The sequence below is a fragment of the Symphodus melops genome (assembly GCF_947650265.1).
Source record: "Symphodus melops genome assembly, chromosome: 1".
Taxonomy (NCBI): Eukaryota; Metazoa; Chordata; class Actinopteri; order Labriformes; family Labridae; genus Symphodus; species Symphodus melops.
The window spans coordinates 54,238,462-54,257,256 of record NC_136691.1 but is presented as its reverse complement, the minus strand read 5'-3'; the positions used below and the strand labels follow the sequence as shown (position 1 = coordinate 54,257,256).

Sequence of the window (18,795 nt, the reverse complement as noted above, 5' to 3'; positions counted from 1 at the left end):
TACCACATCACCTGTAGCTCCCAACCCAACCAACGTCCCACTCAGCTGTCTTAAAAGGAAGTGAGGTAAAAGAGGCTCAACTTCCTGTGACGCCAACATGCTATCATCGCTTCCTGCCGGAGGACAATAGACACTTACACACAGAAAATTCCAGTGGAGCACCGCCTGTAACAGACAATGGGACAGATACTAAATGACTTTTACTGATCTCCTCTCTGCAGCCGCTTTTACACACGCACGCCTGAAAATGTCTTAAAAAATTTTTTTCAGATGAAATCTTACACGTGCCGTTTTTCACAAAAGCACTCCTGGTCCTTTCTTTAGATCATCTCAGGAGGAGAGTCTCCCGACCCGGCTGTTCAAATATAATCCTCACAGCTGGAGACTTTCACTGTCAGACAGATGAAAGGAGGAGGCCGAGGGAGGCAACGCTACATGCAACGCTACATGCAACGCTACATGTAGCTCAGCGGAATCAGTATGTCAACAAAAGAGCGGGGAACAACATCCTGATGAACCCGAAAACGTAATGAAGCCGTTTAATGACGTGAGCTGAGATCTTAGCCGAGCGCTCCAACAGACTATAAACTCGAGAAGGCGAGTAAAAGAGAAAATGTTCTGATGATCTCTGTGGCGAGTTTCTTTACTCGAAGACTAAGAGTTATTTACAACATTAGAGTGTATTTATATCAGCAAACTTGACCGGCATGTTTGCCCATCAGCTCCACATCTTCGTCTGTTTCTGGATCGAAGTTAGTCGGAGTCAGCATTTTCAACAAGGCGCACGCCATCGTGACATCACAGAGGCTTCGTCCATGTTTTATAAAGTCTACAGTTCTGATTGTCACCATCGGGCTGTGTCGTCCCGGCAACCTCCTCCGTCCTCATTCATTGTCATTCACGGCCCGCTCCGACCTCCACCTCAGTGCTTGGAGATAACACTGATTAAACGGCTCTAAACAAACGATTGATTGATTGATTGATTGATTGAGTGTAAGGGTCATGAGTGATGATAGGAAAAAGTGAGGACGTTCAGAGGTGTGATCATGTCGCTGATTGTTGTCTTCTCCACTTCCACCAGTCAAGTACTAAAAACAACAACACCACCTGCAGTGAGTGCATACAGCACAACATGAACTCGAGTTTTTCAAGCTCCTGAAACGAGCGCGTTCATCAGATCGCCGTGATCAAACACAGCAGATAAGATAACATCTGGCCCCTGGCAGACTCTCCCCGACGGCTCAGCTTCACATCTTCACATCATGTTCGCTGCAGGAACCGTGTCATCCAATCTGATAGGCCCCAAACAGAGACAAGTTTTGTCAGTCTAAAAAAAAAAAAAAAAAAAAAAAAGATGGCTGCTCCCCTCCACTAGGGGGCCCGCCAGCTGTGCGAGTCGTCTGAGGTGATGCTGCATGTTTGAGCTCATCAGATGTGTTTGAATGTAACGACAGCAGGAACGTGAGGTGAATCCATGTCCAAGTCTTTGAGCACCTTTTTTTCAGTCTCTTGTGAGCGAGTGTGAGACGCTGCACGGTCGGCGGGGGGGGGGACGGGACGGCCGACAGCCGACCTGTCAGAAACTATTTACAGCCTTCACTAAACACCGGGCTCACAGTGGATTTCATCTCTCTCCTCGTACTCAGGCCAAACCTGGATGAGGATGTTAAGAAACAAAAAAACACATTCTTGGCTTCGTGGCAGCCCAAGCATGTGTTTTGTGTGTGCGGTGTGTGTGTGTACATTCATGACACAGTGTGTGACTCAAGACACAATGCCTCTTGTTTGCTGCATTCTTCTTTGTGGCAGCATGGAAACCTCAGCGGTCTCTGTTACCATGAAAAACAAACTCAGCAGACGCTAATTCATCTGTGCTGGGTTTCGTTTTTTTTTTCTTTTTTCTTTTTGTTGTTGTTTACAGATGGAAGCTAACACGACGCATCTGTCGGGTATTTAGAGGTGATGTTCAGACTTATTACGCAGTAAGCAACAGAAGCAAACATGCAGCCTTGAAGATAAGACAACTGTGACCCTTAGCAGCACCTGTAGAAGTCAGAATGTTTTAAACTCTGATAAGATCAAACAGTATCGATACTTTAGGACTACGGATGAAAATTAGCCATCGTGCTAACTCCGGCATTTTTACATTGCTGCTTTATGCTGATATGTTGATGAATATGCATTGTAGTAATTCAAATATATACATTTAAATTTAATTAAATCTGTTTTTTAAACCACGGCAACCAAAAATTTTTTTTAAAAATCCCATGCAGCCAAAATTGGGCAATATTTTGTTTATACTTTTTTATAAATTGCAGGAAAACTCCATAGTTGCACAAAACTCTGCACATGATAATCTTTTGAATCATAATGTCTTGTGTCCTGCCTGTCTGTATACTGCTACTGGATGCCTTGAATTTCCCTCGGGATCAATAAAGTATCTATCTATCTATCATCATCTATCTATCTATCTATCCGAAATGTTAATGTGCTTCCTTTTGTCATCAGGCTTCAAATCCGTCGGATGATCCTGCACTCTGCACATTGCTCTTTAGGCTCTTAATTAAAGTGCTGTACTCACCCCAGTTCCCATGGTTTTCTGGGGCTCCACATTCTCAGGCTCCAGGCAACGTCCAGGAGCTTTGCTGCACTCCACAGGACCTAAAAACACACACACACACACACACACACACACACACACACACACACATCAGGGGAATATTCAAAAGGAAGACTCCTTATCCCATCGGATGAAGACCTTGTGGAAGATGAAAGACAGATGGGATAGAGGCCAATGTGTCAGAGATAACATGTCCTAAAGGTGTCCTGACGTGGCTCCGTGTGAGGAGGGCGGACAGTCTGAGTGTCTCACGGTGACCTCACACGGAGCAGACGGCGCTAAGGAATGACAGGAATCGTCTGCATCAGCAGGTAGATCTACAGCAGCCCCAGTTTGACCCCTCCTCATTAGCATCAGGTGTGCATGCACAAACAGTGACGATATGCATGCACGCCCCAGCTGTCTTTACAGGTATTAAAATGGACAATATGATAATTAAAACGTCAATTATTGAATGTTGAAAGTTGCAGGTTTTTTTTAATCTAGCACCTCCATCGGGGCAAATAAAAAAGGCGTGGCTCCGTGCACTCAAACAGCCGAGCTCACCTTGCGGCTGTTCTTCTCGGATTTGTCGGATGGCTGCTCGGATCATCTTCCTCTCCTCGTACTCGCTGGCTGCACGGAGCTTCATGCAAACACGGAGAAAAAAAAGAAAATGTCAGCGCACACAGGAGAGGAATGGACACCACGACCCCCGTGCCGTTAATACTCACCATTTTTGTGAGCTCATCAACGTCCTGCGTGGACTTCAGTTTGTGTGACAGCACGTCCAAGTTGTCGCTGGTGTCCGACCTTAAAGAGAGAGACAGAAAAACAGTGGCTTTAAATGACCACAAGTTACGACCCTCCCGAGGCCGCTCCGTGTGTGTGTGTGTGTGTGTGTGTGTGACAGGCAGCAGGAGACAATACTCAAGATACCAGCTTTCTGTGCAGCGAGAAAACCAGTCAGAGGAAGTTGGTAGAGAAGCCCCCCCCCCCCCCACACACACACACACACACACACACACTCCTTATCACATGGGTCGCAGGGTCGACTCCAGGAGCTGACATGCCCCCCCCCCCCCCCCCCAACATCTTTGTCTCCCCACATTTCCTGTGACTGTGTCGCTATTCTATCCAATGAGGGCGATAAAAATAAAAAGCACCCAGAAAAACAGATGGGTCTCTTTAACTTGGTTTGTTTGTAAAGGGACCATGTACAATAAATGTACAATAATATTAATCTTTTTAATTAATGTTATTAATTAGTGTTGTACCAGAGTGAGCTTAGAGCTGGTCCCGCGGTCTCACCGATTGGTTGGTAACAGTGGGAATTCCTTAATGGGAATGTCGACTCTACCTTACTTTTAATTGATCTAAAAAAAGACAAAAAGGGGCGGGGCCTTGAGCCTCCTGGCACACAGCAACGACGTGTCCATCTGTCAGTCAGCTCAGCCACAGAGGAGTGACAAATACAGAAATGAGCTAAAGATGCTAAAACTGTTTCTTTAAAGCAGGCAGTAAACGTGTCCGTCGTTGTGATTTAACATGGGACCAAGTGGAATTTCTTAACTTCCGTAAATCAGCCTCAAGTGGACACTTTAGGAATTGCATTGTTTTTTTCCTCATCGAGCCCGTGGGTGTGAATGTGAGTGTGTGTGGTTTTCTGTCTGTGCAGCTCAGCTCTGTGATTGACAGGTGTGTTTGATAATGGACTGATGGATTTCTCCAGAGGTTGCCGCTTGGACGAAAAAAAAAAAAAAAAAAAGTGAAACTCTGCTGGAAACCGATGAGACAGAAGTGACACACAGCATCTGAAAAAAAAAAAAAGTTCCGCTCTCCTTTCCTGCCTCATTTTCTCCATTTCACGCCACGATTTTATGTCGGTTTCTATTACTCATACTTCTCTCTCATTACGGACGCTTTACGAGGAAGCGTGGCGCACGTCTGAGCGGAATATTTCACATTCCTCAGAGAGGCACGGATAACCTTCAGACGGCTTCGGAGCGTGTGCGTCTTGGGAGCACGTGTGTGTGTGTTTGTCGACAGTAGGTATGCTCCTTTAGCAGCCATGGTGAGGCGCCTCCTTTGTTATTGTAACTCGAGGCGTCTGAGAGCTGCGGTGGATGGAAATCATTAGACGTGTCCTCGTCTCTTTGTAGTGGCGGTCTTCATCGCGGCTCAGCTTCAAAATCTGACAGATAAACTGTCAAGTGATAAAACACCTGGAACAACATTTTCCACTTCCCACATTTTCAAAGAGATTTTTCTTGATGTGGCAAACCGAAATAAAAACTTGGCTCCACCATATTTTCTGCAAACTCAAAAAATGTCAAATAGTCGAGATGCATCGATTATAAAAAAATATATATATATTTTTTTTGAAAAACAAATGAGCCGATACAGATGTTTGTTTCATGACTGCTTTTCATGCCGAACTCCCACAATGCACCATTTTCTCCAATGATTGACAATGACAAGTGAGCTCGTAAACATCCCACTGTGTCTCAGAGGGCAGGAGAGGACGCTGCAGAAGACACACACACACACACACACGTCCTGATATTTGAGACGTTTTCAGGAGTGCATGTGTAAAAATGGTGGGAGATAAACACAGATGATTATTCAGACTCTCCTGACTTTAATCCTGACAGCGAGCTGACCTGATGACATGAGCAGACACCATCTGATCTGTCCTCGTATTGAGTTCGAATCGTGAGACGTGCTGACACTTTGGAAATTTACGTATTTTCTGCTGCTGTTGTGGGTTTTTTTTTTTTTTTTTTGTCCCATCGATCTTCCCGACTTCACTTTTCCAGACGTCTCTTATATTTTCCCCAGTGGAGGTGAAGGATGCTGCGTCTGGGTTAGTGACTGTGCCTCAGCTTCTCCAGTTCACCTCGACCTGTGCAGTTTGAGACAGGTGGCTGTGTGTGTGTGTGTGTGTGTGTGTGTGTGTGTGTGTGTGTGCGTGTGTTTCTACCTGTGGTGGTTCTCCTTGTCCTCCTGCTGCTTCAGCCGTGTTGGACGAAACCTCTTGCTGGCCAGAGCGGCCTCCATGTCCTCGATCTCCCTCCTCCTTAAATCCCGGATGGCTGAACGGATCAGACGTCTCTCGTCCAGGTCCACCGTTCCATCCAGCTGCACATACGACATAAAAAAAAAACAACAACAACAATGATACAAGCGTTACTGACACGCTTCTATCTGTGACTCAGTGAGCGGCCACGGTTTTATAAAATGTGAAGGGTCACTGGCTTGTTCGCAGTCTAAGCACAAGGCGGTGAATCTGCAGAACGACAGCGTGCAGCTGCAGCTCTAACCTCCGTCACTCACTGTCGTCGTCTTTTGCTCCCTGTAATTAACCAAACAAGGACAATAATGCACTTGTTTATAAGAAGAGGTCAAACTGTGAGCCAAACTGACCAAACACGCTCGTTATCCGTTCAACAAGACGTCTGTGTAAAACTGGGAGTCTCTGTTTTCAGACGTGCACTGCTGAGTGTGAGCGACGGCCTCGGACATGTATAGAAATGTATCACACGTTTTGACAGCCAGACCATCAAGTTGCCATGTTAGCATTAGCGTGAGCCTTTAAACGCAGCACATTTAATCCCATACAGCTGCTGGAGCTGAAGTCACATCAGGTGAGTGACGTGCAGACAGTGTTTGTTTAACCCGGCCCGGCCCGGCCCGGCCCGGCCTGGCCTGGTTCCTGATGTGTAGCAGGGAGTTAGCGGGTCAGATGAACGGCTTATATAGATTGGTGATGACAGGTGATGTGACTTCACTGATGTGAAACGACACGAAGGTGCAGAGGAGCAGAAACAGCTGGTGCTCTTAGAGGAAGACTTATCGGACAGGTGTCTTCTTCTCTGGCTGTAATTCATGTAGGATGAACAGTAGCCGGGCTGCAGGAGCCCAACTCCCCCCCCCCCCCCGGAGACTCACATGTTAAAGAGGCTCACTTTACAACAGTCAGCGAGCCATTTCATCATCGCTCTGAGAACTGTTAGAGAGAGAGAGTTCATTTTTTCCAAGCGGTGGAGGAGGAGGAGGAGGAGTTAAGGTGTGTGAGAAAGCACAACCGCAGAAAGACAAAGTCTGCAAGCTGGACGCTTTCATGTGAGCGACAGCCGAGAGCGTGGGCGGGCAGGGGGAGCCCGCTCTCCTGTCAGATAATCAGGGACAGATCTCTTCTTTTGGTCGACAGCAGGCGCCTGTCAGCACACGCAGAGATGAGACTCACTACACACACACACACACACACACACACACACACACACACACACACACACACACACACACACACACACACACACACACACACACACACACACACACACACACACACACACACACACACACACACACACACACACACACACACACACACACACACACACACACACACACACACACACACACACACACACACACACTTTCAGGTTTCCTGCTGCACCGGTTAAAAACTTTTGCACGCCAACTGGTTTCTTCTAAAAGGAGATGGATGAGATTGTTAAACTGAGCCTTTGCACCCTGATGGGATGAGAAAAGGGGTTGATGTGCACCCCCTGCTGGGCCTAAAAGAGGATGACGAGGATTAGAAGAGGGGGGGGGTCTCAGGGCGGGCGGTTTTGAGGTCTCGCTGTGGTTTGACAAAATATGCAGGCCGAGCTGCACGAGCTCAGAGGGGCTCTCCTATATGCTGTAATTTGTGGGAATTTAAATGCTGAGCCGACTGAAAATAATGGGTCAGAGGAGAAAGTGCTCGCTGAGAGGAGGAAGGAGGAGAAGAATAAGATGGCGTGGGGGGGGGGGGAGGATGACATGGACATGAAAAAAGTGAACGAGAAGCTGAAGGTTGTGTATGCCTAAAAATGGGCAGATGAGAAGAGCAGGGTGGGAAAGCGCCAGGCCTCGCACGGGTCATTCCTCACATTCCTGCTGACTCACAAGGAAAAGAGACAGACAAAATGTGCAGATCGGGAGTCTTGGCCTAACCCAAGAGTGAGATGATTCAATGAGGAGGAGGAAGAGGAGGCAAGAAAATCATGAAAACACACACACGCACATTTCTACCATTGTCCAGTCTCTCCCCCCCCCCATCTCCCCCACACACACACACACACACACACACACACACACACACACACACACACACACACACACACACACACACACACACACACAACCCTCCAGGGAGCCGTCTGTTACCACTGTCAAGGTTTTTTTTGCTGAATGCATGTCATGATCTGATTATACAGCCGTTTCCCTGCCAAGTTTTAGCACCGGCTGATTTATTTACACTCATTATTGAGATATAAGAGAACAGCCTGAAGCCCGGGCCTCTCCTCAGAAACAGCTACTTCAGCTGTGCGTGTGGAAACAGGCTGCAGTTTGGCTTCACTTCTGGGCATAGCAGCACTTTAAAAATGCAGGATATTCACAGAAAAAGGAAAAAGTCTGCCGAGCCCGGAACGGTCCGAATCTACTCTATGAAAACAAGTGTTAGAATAAGAGACGAGGGTTATTAAAAATGTTTCCATACAAGGGCAAAAAAAAAACTGCATTCCTCGCCATCATTTCTTGTTTTTAATCATCAAAAGTCAGAGAAAAAATCACATTATCAATGAATTTATACAATGGTCCACACTCATAGTTTATTTCAAATTTATTTTTGCCCTCTAACTTCCAGAGATTAGTGACGTCCCCTCGGCGATTAATCACCTTCATTTCTTTACATTTAGATTCTTATTGTTTATGATCAATCACTTCCTCTGCTCCCAGTTTGTAAGAGACATGAACGTGACTTCTGCATCTTTATGAGAACACCTGAAGGACTTGAATTTGAAAAAGACTAACGCTGCTCTCGCTCATTTTTGTTCTTTGCAGCTTTGATTAAAAAGAGGCAGTCGTCCTCCAGGCGGGCGGCCCGCCTACTCTGCTCTCTGTTTGTTTGAGAAGATAAAATAACCTTTATGACACGCCAAAAGAACTCGAGGAAAAAAAAAGGATGTTACACCTCAAAGTTTGAATTCACCACGGCTGTTCTCGCTCTTTCTCTTGTGCCAGTGTTGGGTTTCAAAATATGCACGGGGGGGGGGGGGGGAATGCTCACACTCTTATATGAGACGAAAACAACCTTTCCACGTGCCCATTACCTGCTCTCACACAAGATGTTTAAAAAGCACCAATCAGAGCACAGATGGCGTCACATCACAACTTGGATTGGTTGCGACATGTTAATTCAAATCCAGCTGGCACCAGACCTGCAGCTGTAACAGACTTTTCCTTTACGTAGTTTAAAAAAATAAAGGAAAATAAAAACGTCCTTGACCAATAATTTCCCCGCACTGGAAGTTAACGAGTGGGCGTAACCCAAGCAAATAAAACACACCTTAAACTTGGACGCCTGCCAAAGAAAACAACCGTTAAAGTAGCAGAGGCGGAAACACGCGCAGCACGGTGTAAAGTCCTTCTGACAAAACCTCCAGTCATTCAGATCCAGTTAAACAGTGACAGCCACCAATGACCGACCCCAGAGGTCTTTTACAAGCCGAGTCACAGACCTCGTGGTTACCAACTGTCAGTCTGTCTCCAAACAACAACAACAGCAACAACTGTGACCCAGCGAGCCGTTAGACAGGCAGACTGACACAAGGCTTTTCATGCATATTTTCCTTCTGCTGCAGACAGACATGAGTCAGGAATGACACGCAACATATAGGTCACACAAACGCACACACACAGGAAGATATTTGACTGAAAACGATGCAGATGGAGATGTCTCGGAGGATGGAAATGTGCTGTATGCAAATGGATAGTTTGGATGGCAGCATTGTTGCCAAGTCGGCGACTTTCAAAAAATCCTCTTGATGACCTTTTTTTTTTTTTGCTAAAAGCTACTAGCGACATATCTAGCGACTTTTTATTTAGCAAAGTAAAGCCACTTTTTTGTCTCTCCCACAACGTTGTTTCTCTCCGACAGCGTCCATTTCTATTGCATGCTTTTTTGCCAATTAGGTGACGACTTCATGTAGCGATTCTAGCGACATTTAGGACAGCCAATAGCTACTTTCCTTACATTGGCGTTGGCAACACTGGATGGAAGGCTAGTTAGTTAGCTAGCTAGCTAACATGAATCGTACTCATAGCCTTATTCTGCAGTGAATTTAATATCTATTCACACAAACTACACCCGTATTAACAGAATAAACACTTTCACAAAGACTGTTGCACCTTGAATCTCTGACGTTTTCCCTTTTTTTTTTTGTTGTTGCGCCTATTCAAATGTTTGCCAAAGTGTGCAATCACTTTTGAGCTCTATGATGACAGCTGAAGCTTTTATGTCGAGGCTGTTTGTAACTGGATGAATTCACAGAATGAATGGAAAATAACAAACTAGTGAAAAGATGGGAAGCAGCTTGAATTGAACTAAACAAGATTTGATGGATGAGGAAGTTCTCAAACAATCAGCAGGTCGGGATCGTACTCGTTTTGTTTTTATTGCCTAAAGACATCAAACATTTATCCACCATGAGCTGGCTGACAGGGTGAAGAAAGAAAAGAAAATCCTGTAGAAACTAGGCCAGCCGCTCACAGATTGATTTTCTTTTTATTCAACTTAGTCACTGTAATCGCCTCATTCAGCAGGAATCATGTTGCGGTGAGAGGACACATAAAAAAAGCTTTAATGCATCACAAACCAGCTTGCTAAGGCTTGCTCCGTTTTCTTGGCTTCTTTGAGTCACTTCCTTCGAAGCAGCAGCTCTGTATGGAGTCAAAACCTCAAACTTATCCAGAGAGCTCCGACTGAAGCAGCTCAATCAATCACGGCCAATTAGAGAGAGTTCATGGTTTAGCAGTAATCCCGACCAGCTGCTGACACACTCCTGAGGACAGGAACACCCTCTGAGCTCATCTGCTGCAGCACATGAATGAAACACATTTAAATGTTTGTGCGCTTCAAGTTCACCAGGTCAGGTCAGTTACTGTGCTGCGCGATGGAAACAGTCTCCAAAGCGGTCAAACATGGCAACAAGTGGAGGTCACACAGGTAGTAAAAATACACAGAGCTGCTATTAGAGGGGCTGCTGAGCTTAACATGCACGCTGTGACGACTACCTGCGGGTAGGATTAAGATCAACCCACCGCTAAATTACTGTGTAAAAGAGAGAGAACACACTGTTCAAGTTTAATTCTCCGCTCCTTTCATTAGAGCATGTGGAAACATTTGGGGTATCTGAGCTCAGTCTTTCACTTAAGAATTGTATTCTTCCTTTTTCTAAACATAGAGCCGACCTGGTTCACAGGACACAATATGATATGACGATATGATACTGCATAATGGCATAGCATGGCACGATACGGCACGACATGATACGGCACGACACGATACGGCATGACACGATACGGCATGACACGATACGGCATGACTCGATACGGCATGACTCGATACGGCATGACTCGATATGGCATGACAGGATACGGCATGATACGATACAGCACGATACGGCATGATACGATACGGCATGACACGACACGGCATGACTCGATATGGCATGACACGATACGGCATGACTCGATATGGCACGACACGATACGGCATGATACGATACGGCATGATACGATACGGCATGACACGATACGGCACGACACGATACGGCATGATACGATACGGCATGACAGGATACGGCATGATACGATACGGCATGACAGGATACGGCATGACAGAATACGGCATGACATGATTCGGCATGACATGATTCGGCATGACATTATTCGGCATGACATTATTCGGCATAACATGATACGGCATGACACGATATGGCATGACAGAATACGGCATGACAGAATACGGCATGACATGATTCGGCATGATACGATACGGCATGACAGGATACGGCATGACAGAATACGGCATGACATGATTCGGCATGACATGATACGGCATGACAGAATACGGCATGACATTATTCGGCATAACATGATACGGCATGACACGATATGGCATGACAGAATACGGCATGACATGATTCGGCATGACATGATTCGGCATAACATGATACAGCATGACACGATACTGCATGACATATTTCGGCACGACACAAACAAACTTGATCAATTACAAGACCATCGTATAATCACACATCGTGATCTGAGTAATTAGATTCTTCATATATTTCCAATTCTCCTTAAAAGGTCAAAAACAAGATTTAAGTCTCATCATGCTTCATCACTTAATCCATTTCTTCTTCTATCCCAGTGTCAGTTTCTTCTGTTTACGTTATCCTTCGTTACGTCGTAAGCAGCAGCTGAGGAGTCATTAAAATGTAACTTCGTGATCCGTTTAGAGCTCTGATCAAATATTGATACGTAGCACCAGCAAGTCTCTAATTGTATCACACTGCAGTTTGAGATTCAGCCCGAGTTATCACAATATATGATTCCCTCCTGCACATTATGTCTGTGTGTCTCCGGGTGTGTTGAGTGTCCGTGGTTTGCGACAGGCAGGTCAAACATCACAGGTCGATGTGGGGGCCGTGTACACTTTCACTGTTCCTCGTCCATACGCCCAGCGTGCCGTCTGGAGGCACAGCGACCCTTCAGGCAGAGTCCCGACCTTTTGACTCCCAGTGGGTGTGCTCAGCTGTTTTTGTGCTCAACACTTTTGTGAACTATGACGTGTACAACAAATTCCTTCACACAACACAAAAGGACTGTGCAAGTTTACTGGAAGAAATATGTGTGTTTGAGTATGACAGTCCACGTGCAGGTGTGTGTGTGTGTGGGGGGGTGTGTGTGTGTGTGGGGGGGTGTGTTGTGTGTTTCTGCATGAAATAAGGGCAGAGTAATAATTTCCAGAGCAGGCTGAGGTTAGAGTGCAGCCAGGCAGCAGATCGGATCAGTGCTTTAAACTCACTCGTGTCAAACCCACAAGTGAGTTTGTCCTTATAAGGACCGACGGGACAATCCCGGGAGAAGAGCTGAAGTGGATTACCAGCTGCCACCGAGGAAACTGGACTGCGTTCAGTCATTAAGGCAGACACAAACAAACAGAGCGACTTAAAGGGGTGAGAAAGTTCAAGAATATTTTTCTCACTTAAAGCTCCTGTGACGATCTGTGGTTTGTTGTGATTGTGGCGCCCCCTGTGGACAAGAGGAGTCTCTTTGTTTTATTTCTCCCCTTACACATGAAAGTTTTTTTTTTTTTTTTTAAACAAAAGCCTCATCCTGACTTCTTTTAGCTCTCAAATGTAAAAGAATGACAGAAAGTCTCTTTGGCAGCATGCAACGCCTCAACGAGAGTTTCCACAAAAGTAGAAACAACTTTTGCAGGTCACAAAGATTCATTTATAATGGATCTCAGTCTGTTTCACCACCGGCTAAAAACGACTACAGCTTTAAATGTCCCTCTTGTCTCACTTTGGGACAAACTTCAATCTCAGGCGGACGCTAATAAATCGATTTTCAAATGCCGACAGATAACAATTTATTATTTACATATCACAACCACTCCATTTAAGGTTTCCAAATCTTTGGATTCTTTTGTAAATCATGTGTTTCTAAAAGAAATGATTTTTACAAATCAATAGCATCCAAAAGTACCTTAAATTCAAAAAAAAAAAAAAAAAAAATCACAACTACTTTATAAGGAGAGGAATAAATCCATCAACAACTGCACCAATAAATTTCAAGTTTACCTGCAAGACAACATTTCTCCACTTGTGCTGCCTCAGACTTTTATTTTTGTTGCTGTTGTATCTAACACACACACACACACACACACACACACACACACAGACAGACACACACACTGACTGAACAAAAGGATACATGAGAGCCGTGCACAGCCTGGGACTCCTTGTTCCTCAGAAGGAGGGAGTTTCACAACTTAACAAAGAAACAAACCAGGTTGAAAGCTGTAGAAACACTGAGCCTGCATCATCATCTGGAGTCAAATAAAGAGAGGATGTAAAAGAAGAAAGGGAGGCAGAAAGAATAGTGCCTACACTGTGAGGGTGCTACACATGTGGGAGACTTTATTTATTGGATGCTGGTAGGACGGAGGCCCAGAGCAGACCTGGGAAAACAGTGTCCCCTTTTTACACTTGAGGTAGCAGGAATAAAGAACGGGCGCTCTGAGGAATGCATGTGGGACTGAGGAGTGTGTGTGTGTGTGTGTGTGTGTGTGTGTGTGTGGGGCATCAACAGTGATCTATAGGGCTGTAATGATGCGCTGCAGACAGATATGAGCTCACACGTGTTACAGACTCTTCACATAGTCTGACATTAGTGCAAAGAAGTCGAACGATCATCAGTGCACAACTTAAATCATGTGCACGCGAGGTCAACGCTCTGATCTTGTCTGGAAGAAGAAGAAAAAAAAAATGGACCTTTCACCTAAATGAAGGACTTCAAAGTGATTGAGATCTTGCAGCATGGTTGCATGTATACCATCTCTACGTCACACACACTCTTACCGAGTGTAACTGTCCAGTTTCTAAATCAAAAATATCTCGTTCCACTTCGAGCAAAAGCATGGCCTGACTTTCTTGAAATTAGTAAAAAAATAAAAAAAGTCAGCTCGGCCTTCTTGACATTAGATGTAACCTCTTATTAAATGTGATTTCTTTTATTCAAGAAAATTAAAAGTAAAAGATTTTGTTCGCAGCACCGGCAGTTTTCTCATTATTTATATATTTTCAGATCTTGAAATAAGTTGTGTATGTGGGCTCGTGAGGTGAACTTGGCTCATAATAAATACTTTAGCCGCTTGTTTGTTTGATTAAACAGGAAATAAATATTGTTTATTATAAATAAATATTAAAATGACTCCAAACCGTCCATAAGAGGAGACTTTTCTCACAGTATTCTCCCACAGAGAGTCGAGCTCATTGCTCTGCGGCTCCATCCACCACCTTCGTGAGACATTTTGGCCCATTTCGGCTCTCTGCTTCCGAACAATCTGTCCTGTGACGGTGAACAGTGTGACGTACGAGCTGCAGCAGCAGCTCAGGTCACAGAGGGGGATCCGGGTCAGTCACAGCCGGGACAGGAGAACCCGGCTCATATCAGACAACATTGAGAAATAGACGTCTCATTTTTATACTCCCAGAGGAGAACAAAATATATTTATGAGGTTGGACATTTATCTCGTGTCTGATAAAATTATAAAATCACTGTTGCCAAATATCAATATATATATATATTTTTTAAAAACCAGAGCCGTTGACACATTTCTTCTCCTGTGTCATTCATTCAGGATTTTTCATGTTTTTTTTTCGTCTTTTCACATGAAGGGAGCGAAGGCCTCGGGTCCACCTGAGCGTTTGCAGAAGAAATCACCCGCTTGTAGAAGAAGCGCAGCGCCAAGCGTCTTTTTTTTTTTTACGTGCGGCGGCTCCGAGCGTTCAAGTTGAAAATCTTTTAAACTTTTCAGAAAGCCGCTGTTGACGTCACCGCCGCTCTTTTCCGAATGTGTGATATGCCCTGTTGTTTAGCCTCCTAAGGACAGTGTCTTCTACCCACATCATCTTTGCTCCATGTGCTCCTATTATTATTATTTTATTGTTTTTTTTGATAATGTCTTTGAAGTTTTGGCTGATTATGAGTTATCGTAGGAGACTGACAGAGGAAGGAATCTGTCCAGCTTGTTGTTTTAGTAAATACACATCTTCCCTGATAAGAAGGTCAGATCTATTATGAACGATGTGGGAGGGAGACAGGAGGAGAGACTGGGTTGGATCTTGAACTTCAGCAGACCCAGGTCACAACAGGAGTCAAGAGCACGTTGAATCTTCTCCAAATAAGGGACATCAGCGGCCACACTGGAGCCCAGCGTGACTCTCCTTTTTCATTTCTCTTTAAATGAGATAAAAGCCAAGAGGAGAGAGAGAGAGGGGACGTCCCACAGGAGTGAGGTACAAATAATATGTTCTGATAGATCCATGAGAGCCGACTCCCCCAAATCCAACAAATGATCCCGCAGTGTAACGAGGGGCTTTAAAGTCGCACAGTGAGAGACGGACGAAGCCAAACAAACTCGAACAGATCAGCTGTTAGCATCAGCGGGCTGGAGAGCAAAACATCAACATCCGCTGGACAATTACTACTGGACCTCAGGAAATGGGGTTTCTCCTGAGGGAGACGATGTGGGAAAAGCCGAAAACGCAGTCAGCACGTTTACATGCAGGGAGACAAAAAGTGATTTATAGTGCAAGTCGCACTAAAACAGGACTTTAAAATGTAATGATACAAGGTCAGACAAACACACCGAGATTATCAAGTTAGAAATCAGTTAACTCTTCCGTGTCCATCAGACCCAAACTGGACTGTGCAGGCTTCAAATATCATGACAAGCTGGAGTCATGAATTTCTACCAAAAGTGAAGAAGTGTAAACCGGGTACAAATCAAAAACCGCTACGCCGCCTTTTTAATCCTGTCCGCAAGTTCAACCAGAGGAAAGTCCCATAGTTGGAACTTTAAAAGGGCGCACATTGCCATCTACCAACATGGAGGAGTCGGACATTTTCATATCAACAAATCAAGCCTCACTCAGCGCATGTTTACCACGACTTGAATCAAGCTGCTCCACATTTCTCTCTGCCATGAAGAGAGCAACATTAAAAGTCCAAATCACACCGTGTCCAACCTTCAAATCAGCCCGAAACGTTCTGCACGTACATCCACAGCTGCTGGAAGTCAAACAGCATAAATATGTGTCGAAGAAAAGCAACATGGCAGGCGTCTCATTTGTTCCAGAAGCAAAAGGCAGGACATGCAGAGAGCTGTTTTACATGAAGTTTTTACACCTTTCAACATTCAGCCAGTTTGCATGTTTGTTGATTGTTTGACATAAGTTGCATGAATGTGATCCTCTTGGTGCTTGTATACTGGGACAGCAGGCCGACACACTGACCTGATATACTGAACTTATTACCACAGCTTAGTTTAAATATGTGCATGAAATCTCTTCCTAGCGTTTTATATCTGTCTAACATGAAGCTGGTGAAATGGGATGTATCCACCTTGTCCTCGTTGGCACAGACCCCAGAGAGAGCTGCATGTTGTTTCCTGTGTGCTGCTTCATCAACAAACAGAGCCACGCCTTGGAGAAGAAGAAAAAATGTAAACTAGCAACTGCACCAAAAGTAACTTACACATGAGAGCCTGCAGCTTAATAACATCTCTGCATTAAGGTTCGTCTCTTCCATCGAGGAGGAACATGGCGTCCTGTCATCTAAAGCTTCCTCACGGTCAGTCCAAATGTTTTTATTTGAGCTCACACGGGGGAGGTCTGCGTGTAACAGTTCAGACATGGAGGCCACTGAATCAGCAGCCTAAAAGGAGATTTTCTACATCTGGTTTGTGTCTCTCTGAATCCCAAAAAAAGTCTGAACAGAAGCTGAATTTCATCCTCAGAACACCTGAAGTATTAACAGTCAAACTGGGATTTGCTAGCGAGAGACGCCTGGTGGTTGGGAAGCAGACGGAGGATCCAGACCTTTTCCATTTGGCAGAATGATCCGGACAGATGGAGATCGGTCTCTGCTGGAACCATTACGACACGGTCGCTCTCTCTAAGCTGACCTGGTTCGCATCCCTTTGTGTTTATTAAGTGTAAACTGCACAGATCAAGTAATTGAGGTCAGTGTTCTCCAGCAGCCGGTGTCTCCTTTGTTTATCAGGCGGTATTTAGTTCACCTCCCTCAGTCACCACACGCAGAACCAGTTTGTTCTTCTTTCCTTTCAAGCTGCCATCTTTAGGTTCGTCATTTAAGGACAAACAAGAGTTTGAAACTTCAATACAAGTGTAATAAAAATCAAACAATAACACCAAATACTACACGAATAAATAAATAAATAAATAAAAGTGCAGGCAAACACCTAAACACTGAGGACATTTCAGTATTTGGAGTCGTTAAAATAATATTGTTTTTCAGCACGTCGTTTCAAAAGAGCATCATTTGTTCACGTGCAAAGTCAGCTTCAAAGTTTCACAAGGTTCAACGCTCGGACTGATTTTATTTTCCCTTAAACTTTGTTATATCATCATCGATTTAAAGATAAAGTGCATGTGTTATACTGATCAGTGAAGAAAGATGAAACTGCTCTCATTAACTAAACTTCAATTATGAACATCATATAAGACCTGGATTACCTGAAACATCCAGTTAACTAAAAGTGGGACGAAACAGGGAACGAGCAAAAGATCCTCATCCTGAGTTGTGTGATGCAATTATGACAACTTTGAAGAATAATATTATTTATTAAAAAGATATTGAAATATTAAATTAAGTTAATTGAAACAGAATCAAATGTAAACAGAAGTAAATATATGCAATAATACACACATATTCTGTTTGGTGAATTTAAACAGAACTCTTAAAAAGGTTGCAAATAAAACGTGATGTTTGGATTAATTTGGTGTTTTCTCGCTGCAGACATATTTGATCTAAAAGCAGCAGAGGCAGTAATGAATGTGTGTTACTTCCTGTAAGGGGAATGTAAGCCCATTACCTCATTGAAACAAGCAGAAATCACTCTCTCTGATGTGAAGTTTACATCAGTCTTAAACAACCACTTTATTTTTTATGACACTTTCCAATGTTAAAACAGAGCCTGACGTCCTTTTAATGAATGAATACTTCTTCGCCTGTGAATGTTTAGTATTAAAGCAAAGTAAGGAGATGACAATAATAAGGAGATGGCACACAGTGAACTCAGTTTCAACTCATTACGCTCCATTTACTCTGACTTATTGTTCCACAGCAACAAACTTAAAGGCCAAACACCAAAAATAGACCGTGGTGGAGTTTATGTGCACATCATCTGAAAGTTCACGTTTTCTTTTCTCATCAATTCAGAGCCAAAAAAACGAGCGAGTTATTCATAGCCGCCTCCAGTAACAAAAGTTTCCTGTTTAATCAAACAAACAAGCGGCTTCTTATCTCTCGCTCCCCGGCTGTAAAATTTAGATTCTCACACTGCCAGGAGAAGCAGAAGTCTGCGAGCTGTAACTCAACATTTAGACTCTGTCCATGATGCAAATGTGCAGATAAAAACGGACCATGAATGATTATCCCGTCACACTCTGCTTCTTTATAACCTCTTCACTGACACTTTTTCCAAACTCACTCAGACAGATGATAGATAGATAGATAGATAGATAGATAGATACTTTATTGAT

General features: G+C 44.2%; 1 protein-coding gene across 5 annotated transcripts in view; it reads right to left on the bottom strand.

Annotated features, from left to right (window-relative positions):
- smtnb (smoothelin b) overlaps nt 1-18,795 on the bottom strand; it is a 59,702-nt gene that overhangs the window by 35,072 nt on the left and 5,835 nt on the right. For all 5 annotated transcript variants that reach the window (XM_079369999.1, XM_079370001.1, XM_079370002.1 and 2 more), the window contains exons 2-5: nt 5,583-5,740; nt 3,334-3,412; nt 3,167-3,245; nt 2,582-2,661 (exon numbers count right to left, since the gene is read on the bottom strand). In XM_079369999.1, the coding sequence (XP_079226125.1) occupies nt 2,582-2,661; nt 3,167-3,245; nt 3,334-3,412; nt 5,583-5,740 (396 nt within the window). The remainder of the gene's footprint in view (nt 1-2,581; nt 2,662-3,166; nt 3,246-3,333; nt 3,413-5,582; nt 5,741-18,795) is intronic.